The sequence below is a fragment of the Nicotiana sylvestris genome, chromosome 9 (genome assembly GCF_000393655.2).
Source record: "Nicotiana sylvestris chromosome 9, ASM39365v2, whole genome shotgun sequence".
Lineage (NCBI taxonomy): Eukaryota > Viridiplantae > Streptophyta > Magnoliopsida > Solanales > Solanaceae > Nicotiana > Nicotiana sylvestris.
This window is the reverse complement of record NC_091065.1, coordinates 44,736,507-44,746,219: the sequence shown is the minus strand read 5'-3', so window position 1 is coordinate 44,746,219 and position 9,713 is coordinate 44,736,507. Positions and strand designations below refer to the sequence as shown.

Here is a 9,713-nt window from a genome sequence, read left to right as displayed (position 1 = left end):
GACCAGCCTACTACCCTACCACATGTAGCATTTCTCCATGCCCTTCATCCTTCCAAACTCCATAAATCATTAGAACAATAGGCCAACGCGAGTGGGATACAAAACAGTCGACTAAAAGTGAAATAAATTGAACTCACGGCTTTCGATTACCGTTTCATGAGTTCTAACAATAAGAAAATGAATTTATCAACCTTCCTTGATATGTAAAGCTTAAATACAGAAAATAGACATTTTCTTAATTATGAAGTACCTTCCAAAAATCAAACCACAAAGATAAAGAGAGGTGATATAGGGATACTTACATCGTATAGATCGTTCTAATGTTATCACTTTTTGATTTTGTATCCGAGATATTAATCTTGTTTGAAACCTTAGAAGAGAGCTTATGGATAGGTTTAGGGATGTTCTCAGGTCGTGTTATATGAAAAAATGAAGATAAAGACGACCTAAGACTAATATATATCAACTTTGGAAAAGTCAAAGAGGTGCTAGCTTGGCACCCTAACATTGGCCCATCTTCCAACACGTATATCTTTTTATCCGGATGTCATATGAATGAATGGTTTAGAGCGTTGGAAACTACATTCCAAGACCTTCAATTTGGTGTATTATATGTCCCAAAAAGACCTCATAATACACAAAATGTATTGCTCAAAAAGCTTCAGTGACACACTTACTTGTCACCTATGTAGTCTGCACAGTCTCACGAAACTGCAAATATCACTCTACTCCTATGTCATATCGATGAACGGGTTAATGCATTAGAAACTAGACTCATAGATATTCATTTTGACATGTGTATCATTCTTGTAATTACAAGTATATTGGGATAAAAGCTCTACTATATTTGACCTAATTTTCAGCACATTTGTGAATGTAGGTTGTGATGACCTTTGCCAACTTTTGTTCCACAATTCGCTTGACTTCAAAACGTAACACACGACTATTATAAGCCTAAAATAACTCATAAAATAACCTCCTTATCTAGTTAAGAACTCTAGTATCACCCCAAAAGTACATATTATAACATTCCCAACTTGTCGACATTCGATGAAACTTATTTTCTTCGGTTTGTTTAGCTTCTGAGCCTTCAATCCTCTTTGTACTTGTTATCCATTATATTAAATATTTATAACCTCCAAGGTAATATGATTAACGTACTTTATATGCTTCCAAATATAATACCATTTATGAGCATATATCATTTGACGTACGATGTACTCTCGCATACGAAAACATGAGGTGTAACAAGAATGAAAAAGTGGAATTTCCTAATAGTTCCGTAGCCTCTCAGAGATAAGTACATATGTTTTTGTACCAATCCGCAAGAATACACTAAACTTGCTCGTGACTCGTAAAACCGAAGAACCTAGATCTCTGATACCAAAAGTCATGACTCAAAATCCCATCATAAGGATTGTGATGACACCTAGTCTCTAAACGAGGTAAGACAATCACTAACAACAACTAAATAATTTAAACACGATATAATGAAAATAAGGTTTAATAATACATAAATAAAGGTGATGCAATCCTACGCGCAATAATCATAAAAAATTCCACAAGACTAGGTAGTACAGAGTCACAAACTCTCCTGAATACATAGATATGACACAAAATATGATACTATTGGGATAGAGAATTGACAATAATAGTTTAAGGAAGTAATCCGAAGGACTGCGACGATCAAGTAGCTCTATCTTGAATCCTCATGATCAAGAAGCTCTCACTGCCCGAATCTGCTCATTCCAATACCTGAATCTGTACAAAAATGTGCAAAAGCGTAATATGAGTACACCACAGTCGATACCCAGGAAGTATCAAGACTAACCTCGATGGAGTAGTGATGGGTTTTCAATGTCTTAGCCTCATATTTTGATGATCTAACAAACTTATTTCACGAACCAGATAGGGAACCTGACACACTTGGTATACATTGCTAATCAACGAAATCCAACTAATGTGAACTGCTGCAACTATAGAAGACACAGAACCAACATAGGGACCTGATCCCTTGTGTGTCCCTGACAGCAGTACAAAAGTCAATTGTGTACAGTTGGAAAGTGACTGCCACAGAAATAGTGCAGCACAGTTCTGCACTCACTTGTCCTTTGACCAACCAAGTGCTTACATCATTCAAGTGATGTCATCAAAGGTGTATTAACAAGATCTTTACAACAAAACATTACTTTAACACTTGAGAATTCACCCTAAGAAAAAAAGCCTTCTAAGACAGCGAAGTCAATTCTCAAGTGCCTCAAGAACAAAGTTTAACGCTACTACGGACCAGTTCTTATATCTCGTATTTTGTTGTCCTTAGTTGAGTTGTAACTTTGTAATTGATCTTAATTGTAATTCCTAAATTTCTTCGCTAGAAGTGTTGCTTAGGAACCCCTTTGTAAAACCATAAACCCTTTTGTGTTTGTGTCGTGACTAGAGTTAGTCATGAGTTAAAGTCTTTGTAATAGGTTTATTGAAAAGTGGGTTGGAATAGGTGTATTACAAGTTAGTAAGGGATTAGAGTTTAATTCCTAGATTGCATAGGTTGTAATCTAAAAGTTGCTCATAGTGAAGTTGAAATCCTACCAGTGTAGGCCGTGGTTTTTTATCCCTTTGAGCCGGGATTTTCCATGTAAAACTCCCTGTGTCATTTACTTACTGTTCATTAACGTTCTCAGTGGAAACTCATAGAGGATTTGGTACTCTATAGTTTGGTGGACCCATATAAACTATCAATTGCTATCAGAGCGAGTTCCCCCTATCAGGCTAACACCTAGGACGGATCCTTATGGCTGCTCCACCAAATTTTGAAGAAGGTTAATCTACATACAGACCACCGAGGTTCAATGACAATACTATGGGTGGTGGAAGACAAGAATGCATGCTTTTATTATGGTTGAAAATTCTGAGTTGTGGGATGTCATATGTGATGGTCCTTATATCCCAACGAAGAACGTCGGAGATCTTCCATTGACAATGCCAAAGACCAGAAAAGAATACACTGACGCAGACAGGAAAGTTGTGGAGAAAAGCTTTTGTGCCAAGAACATTTTGGTGTGTGGAATAAGACCTAATGAATACGCTAGGATCTCTGCTTGTGAAACTGCCAAGGAGATATGGGAAGCTTTGCAAACAGCACATGAGGGAACCACTCAAGTAAAGAAATCTAAGATTGATATGCTCACTACCGAGTATGAACTTTTTAAGATGAAGGACGATCAATCTATTCAAGATATGCACACAAGATTCATTTCCATCATAAATAAGTTACACTCACTTGGTGAAGTCATTCCCAAGAACAAGCTAGTGAGGAAGATTCTTAGTATCCTACCCAGTTCATGGGAGAGTAAAGTGAATACTATTACTAAAGCAAAGGATTTGCAGGAGCTGACCATACACGAGCTGGTTGGAAATCTGAAAACCTACGAGATGAAGAGGAAGATAGGCAGTAAAAGAAGAGAACCAAAGAAGGAAAGGAACATGGTACTCAAAGCTGAAAGCAATGACTCAAGTGAGGAGGACAGTGACATGGCTTACTTAACCAAAAGGTTTCAGAAGATGATCAGAAGAAATGGAGGAATACTAAAAAGGGGCAACTCCAGCAGACCAAAGAACTATGATCTCTGCCACAAATGTGGAAAGCCAGGTCACTTCATCAAAGATTTTCTCATCATGAAGTAAGAACACTCCAAATACAACCCTGATAAAGCAACAAAGAGGAACCCGGTTCCTGACAAGCACTTCAAAAGGAAGAGATATGCTGACAATGTGGTGAAACATGCTCTTGCAGTATGGGGAGACTCCTCTATTAAGTTTGAAGAAGAAACTGATGCAGGTGATAGTTCCATGATGGCAGTTGAAAGTGAAGTAAATGAATATGATTCAATATTTGCTTTGATGGACCAATAAGATGATGATGAAGATGATGACAACAGTGAGGTAAATTTCAGGGTTTTTTTTAGAGAAATCTGAAATCCTACTCCCCTAAGAAACTCATGTCTTTAGCTAGTGTATTAATTGATGCCTATCATAATCTTGTGGAGGATAAAATGCCTTAACCTTAGAGCTAAGAGAAGTTGAACAAACTAGAGATGGCCCGGTAGTGTGTGTAGTTGATATGAAGGAAGCCATAAGTGATTTGGAGAATGAAAAAATTATTTTAACTGAAAAAATTGTTGGCATAAGACATGAAAGAGATGACTTGGTGGTTGTAGCTATTGACCATAAGGAAATCATTGAGAATTTCAGGAAAGAAAAAGAGGCCTTAGTGAAGAGAGTGACAGAAATGGATGAGGAAAGAGATGATCTCTTTATAGTGATTGCAGATTTGAGGGAAACTATAGAGGGACTAGAAACTGAGTCTAGACCTGGAAATTCTGAGAAAGGAAAAGAGGTAGCCAGTGAGGCACACATTAGGCTTGAAAACGAGTTGAAAGCTGTGAAAACTAGCTTGTGTGTTGAAACTGAGAAAAACAAGCATCTCCAAACTGAAATGGAAAGAGTAAAAAAGGATCTTGAAAAGTCCCTTAAGTGGACCTGGTCCTCGGAAGCTATCACTGCCACTTATGTTAATAATGGTGGAAACAGGTAGGGAATATGGTTTCAAAGGGAGAAAACCCCTTACAACCCCCATAGCAAGTATGTTACTGTACCGGATAACTCGCTATGTAACCACTGTGGGAACAATGGGCATTTCAAGGAAAATTGTCGAGCCAAGGTCCAGTCTATTCAGAAAAACAAAGTGTTTGCTGAAAATGTAACTACTAAAAAGGGACCAGGTGCCACTCATAAAAACACATGTTACCTGCATGGACTAAGAGAGCTCTTATTCATCCTCTTGCCTACTACAAGGGACCCAAACTTGTTTGGGTTTCTAAAACTAACTCTTGAATTCCTTGTGTAAGGAACAGTGAAAGGAAGCAGTCAGCAATGGTTCATGGATAGTGGATATTCAAAGCACATGATTGGGAACACCATGGACTTTATTTCACTGAAATCCCTGTAAGGAGGGAGTGTATCTTTTGGCAATGGGAAAAAGGGGTACATTCTCGAAGTTGGAAAAGTCGGGAAATCACACACTCACTCAATTGAGAATATGTACTATGTCAATGGTCGTAAGTACAGTCTCTTGAGTGTTTCTTAGATTTGTGATAAGGGAAACAAGGTGGAGTTCTTGTCCAAGATATGCACAGTTACTAATCTGGTAACTGGTGAAGTGGTACTTGGGGACAAGAGATACAAGAACATCTATGTTGTTGATTTCGAGTCTATACAAAGTGGTGATCTGAGTTATCTAAAAGATGTTGATGATGATGCTGAACTCTAGCACACAATAATAGGGCACGCAAGTTTCTCTCTTCTGAATAAACTAATTTAGAAAGACCTGGTCCAAGATATGCCCATGTAAAAGTTCAAAGTACAAAAAGTATGTGATGCCTGCGCTAGAGGGAAGCATGTGAAGTCCTCATTTAAGTCTAAGAAGGATGTCAGCACCTCAAAACCACTTGATCTTCTTCATATGAATTTGTGTGGTCCTATGAGAGTGCAAACCAGGGGAGGAAAAAGATACATGTTTGTGATAGTATATGACTACTCCAGATTCACATGGACTCTGTTTCTTAGAACAAAAGATGAAACTTTGAGGTATTTGAGGCCTTTGTGAAGAAAATCGAGGTGAAGATGAAGTCTAGAGTAGCATGTATTAGATCAGATCATGGAATAGAATTTGACAATGCCAAATTTGATGAGTTCTATAATGAAAATGGCATTACCCATAACTTCTCAGTCCCAAGAACTCCCAAGCAAAATGGAGTTGTGGAAAGGAAGAATAGAACTCTTGAGAAAATGGAAAGAACAATGTTGATCGACAGTGGGATTGCAAAGAACTTCTGGGCTGAAGCTGTCAACACTGCCTATTATTTGGTGAACAGGTGCATGATCAGATCTCTTCTGAAAAGAACCCCCTATGAGTTCTTGAATGGAAGGAAACTCAAGTTGACTCACTTAAGAAAATTTCGGTGCAAATGTTATGTTCTCAACAATGGAAAGGATCAGCTTGGTAAATTTGATGCCAAGAGTGATGAAGGAAACTTTTTGGGGTATTCTTCTCAAAGCAAAGCTTACAAGATATACAACAAGCAGACTCAATGTGTAGAGGAAAGTGTTTATGTAATCTTTGACGAGTCATATCCCTCCTATGAGAAAAACAACAAGGATGATTAAGATGGGGAGCCCTTACTGGTTCTAGGTGAAGTCATCGACATGACAAATGGAAAGGTAGACATGATGAGTCAATTAAAGGAGGAAAGTGGAGACAATGCAGCTTCTTCCTCAAAGGAACCAGGTACCTCAATTACAACCACTGAAACTGAAGAAAGAGTGGTTGATGCAGTGTAAGGTACTCCACAAGTAGCTGAGAGAAAAATACAAGGAAACCAGTTAGATATACCCAGATCATCTACAAATGAGCCTCAAATACCCAACTGGAAACACAAAAGTTTTCATCCTCTTGATAATATAATTACCCCTCTAGAGTCTGGAGGGCAAACCAGATCAAAATCTATAAATTCACTTGCCTTCTCAGCCTTTATTTCCCAAATAAAACCCAAAAATATCAAGGAAGCCTTGAAGGATGTAGACTGGATTACAGCCATGCAAGATGAGTTGCATCAGTTCGCAAGGAACAATGTATGGAACTTGGTACCTAGACCCTCAGATCGAACCATTATAGGAACCAGGTGGGTATTTAGGAATAAGCTTGATGAACATGGAAACACTACAAGGAACAAGGCTAGGCTAGTGGTTCAAGGTTACAATCAGGAGGAAGGAATTGATTATGATGAGACGTTTGCTCTGGTTGCTCGCATGGAAGCTATTAGAATCCTAATCACTTTTACATCTCATATGGAATTCACTCTATTCTAAATGGATGTCAAAAGTGCATTCCTGACTGGACTTCTCAAGGAAGAAGTCTATGTAAAGCAACCTCTAGGGTTTAACTGTCATGAACACCCTTAATATGTGTTTAAAATGGACAAAGCATTATATGGGTTAAAGCAGGCTCCCCAGGCTTGGTATGAAAGGCTGTCAAAGTTCCTCTTAGAAAATGGTTTTACAAGAGGTAAAATTGACAACACCTTGTTCCTAAAGAAATAGGCAAGGAACCTGCTAATTGTTCAGGTATATGTTGATGATATGATTTTTGGGACAACAGCTGATTCACTGTGTGAAGAATTTGCAAAACTCATGGGAAGTGAGTTTGAAATGAGCATGATGGGGGAGCTGAATTTTTTCTTGGGTCTTCAAGTGAAGCAGTCCACAAAGGGTACATTCATTTATCAGCAGAAATACATCAAGGAGCTCTTGAAGAGGTTTGATATGAAAGCATCAAAAGTGATAGATACTCCTATTGCAACGGCTACTCGACTGGACATGGATGAGTCTGGATCTCCTGTGAATCAAACTATGTATAGAGGAAATATTGGGTCTCCTCTCTACCTCACTGCCAGTAGACCTGATATTGTCTTCAATATGGGGCTATATGAAAAGTTTCAGTCAAATCCCAAGGAATCGCATCTGAAGGCTGCCAAACGAATTTGGAGATATCTTAAGGGAACACGGAACATGGTCCTGTATTACCCCTTAGGTGATAGTTTTAATCTTATTGGGTATGCTCATGCTGACTATGTAGGTTATCTTGTGGATAGAAAAAGTACTTCTGGAATGGCTCACTTTCTAGGATCTTGTCCCATCTCGTGGGGCACAAGGAAGCAAAATTCAATGGCTCTTTCAATAGCTGAAGTAGAATATGTAGCTGCAGCTTCTTGTTGTGCTCAGTTCCTATGGATCAAACAACAATTGGAAGATTTTGGGGTATACACTAACTGTGTGCCTCTTCTATGTGATAACACCAGTGCTCTCAACATGGCCAAAAATCCAGTTCAGTACAAAAGAACCAAGCACATTGATGTGAGACATCATTTTCTGAGGGACAATGTGGAGAAAAGGCTTATCTATATGAAGTTCTGCCGTATAGAAGACCAAATTGCAGATATCTTTACCAAAGCACTAAGTATGGAACATTTAGAAAGAAATATGGTGAAGCTGGGGCTATTGAAACCTAATTGAGAACCTAATTCCCATCAATTGGCTATGAAAATCACCTTCAGGTAAAATTAGCTAAAGTGTTTTCTGGCCAAGTCTAACTCAGTTCAATACTGTTGTAGGTAGACACGCATGATGATTATAGAAGTTGTAGATGCATTGCATGGGTGGTGAAAGAGGATTGAAATTTTCAAAGACAGGTCAAGAACCTGGTTCTTGTACTAAAGGTTAGTAGTCCTGTGCATTCTTTAATACACATCTTGAAAAGGTAAAAATTTCAACTGCCATGTCATCCACATTTTCTGACTCTGCTATCACGTCTTTTTATTTCAAATCCTTTTCATCTCCCTCTGAAACGTTGCATCTCCCCAAGCACTACCGCCGTTTCAGAACTGGCTCCTATCTCCTTCCTCATAATTATCTTCTCTCATTAAAACCCTCTCTTCTCTTCACTGATCATATTCCCTCATTAGACATTCTCCAAAGAATTCCCTACTCTATCTCTTCAATAGCTGACAATCATTTTGAAATCCCTTCCTCAGTCAACACTAACCCAGAGAAAACCCTTGAGTCCTCCATCCCTAATGAATCCTCTGTCACCATCCCAGTCTTAACCATTGAAACAACCTCCAACCCAGATTTCCCTTCACCTGGGGATAGGGTTGATCAACCTTCCACCATTGTTGCTTCAGATTCTGTGGTGGCCATGGAGCCTATCGAGGATGAAACTGTCGCGACCATCTTTGTTGTATCTGCAGATGGAATATTGCATATGGTAATTTTTGGTGTACCTAGGTCTCAAAGGAATGAGACACAGGGGCTAGTGGAAGAAGGAGCCATGGTGCTTGTTGATGGCTCTGCACCAGCAGTAACTACTGGGCCCTCCTATGAGGGACCTGACCCCTCTCTGGAGGAAACCGGTCAAGGTTCCCACTCCTAAGCCAGTTCTACTCCTCCACCTTCTCCAAACTTTGTTGTTGAGCCCTTGGACATTCTGGTCCCTAAGATAAGGTCTAGCGATGGGGAAGATCAAGACAATATTGCTCTTGATGCATTTATAGTCAAGCGAAGGGCAATAATCACTCCTGAATCTTCTACTAAGCGACCTACTACTAGGTTGCAAGCAAAGGTAGCTTATGACTCTACCCTTCAAAAGAGCAGAAAGAGCAGTAAGAAGAAAAGGAAGAGACTGGTGAAAAACAATGAAGTAATGTATGAAAAGGATGTCCATGTAGTGGAAGTTGAGGAGGAAGCAACAGAGGAACCTAGTTCCTTGGTGAAAAGGTCCCAGAAGAAGAAGCAATCTTCTTCAGTTGAGAATGTTACAACTCCCAGTTCAAAATTGAAAGTTGTTGTGAAGAATGGAAAACTAAAAGATGTTGTGAGTGAACCATTAGGTTCTAATGAGGATATTTTGATCAAATCTAGTGGAAAGGAAAAAACAAGTGTTGAAAAGTCTGGCAAGAGAAATTTGAAACCTACAAAGGAACCTATTTTTGCGAAAAGGGTGAGAAGTGAAACTAGTTCTATTTCAGAATGATTGAGGAACCAAAAGGTCTTGTTGGGTCGCACTTTTGACCCAGCAATTTCTGATATGGCTAGTATGAGAC

General features: G+C 39.0%; 2 protein-coding genes across 2 annotated transcripts; both read left to right on the top strand.

Annotated features, from left to right (window-relative positions):
* Positions 1–2,877: 2,877 nt before the first annotated feature.
* Positions 2,878–3,909, top strand: LOC138877521 (uncharacterized). The gene is made up of 2 exons (XM_070157134.1): positions 2,878–3,448; positions 3,791–3,909. The coding sequence occupies exons 1-2, from the start codon at positions 2,878–2,880 to the stop codon at positions 3,907–3,909; spliced, it is 690 nt and encodes a 229-aa protein (XP_070013235.1).
* A 2,352-nt stretch (positions 3,910–6,261) lies between these two features.
* On the top strand, positions 6,262–6,924 carry LOC138877520 (uncharacterized mitochondrial protein AtMg00820-like). The gene is made up of 2 exons (XM_070157132.1): positions 6,262–6,343; positions 6,584–6,924. The coding sequence occupies exons 1-2, from the start codon at positions 6,262–6,264 to the stop codon at positions 6,922–6,924; spliced, it is 423 nt and encodes a 140-aa protein (XP_070013233.1).
* Positions 6,925–9,713: the final 2,789 nt, after the last annotated feature.

Excerpts from the sequence above, each read along its gene's own strand:
- LOC138877520 (XM_070157132.1), top strand. The coding sequence starts at position 6,262 with ATGACAAATGGAAAGGTAGACATGATGAGTCAATTAAAGGAGGAAAGT. Across the intron at positions 6,344-6,583 it reads TTCTTCCTCAAAGGAACCAG|CCTTTATTTCCCAAATAAAA; the intron begins GTACCTCAATTA and ends TTGCCTTCTCAG.
- LOC138877521 (XM_070157134.1), top strand. The coding sequence starts at position 2,878 with ATGCATGCTTTTATTATGGTTGAAAATTCTGAGTTGTGGGATGTCATA. Across the intron at positions 3,449-3,790 it reads GATGAAGAGGAAGATAGGCA|TATGGGGAGACTCCTCTATT; the intron begins GTAAAAGAAGAG and ends ATGCTCTTGCAG.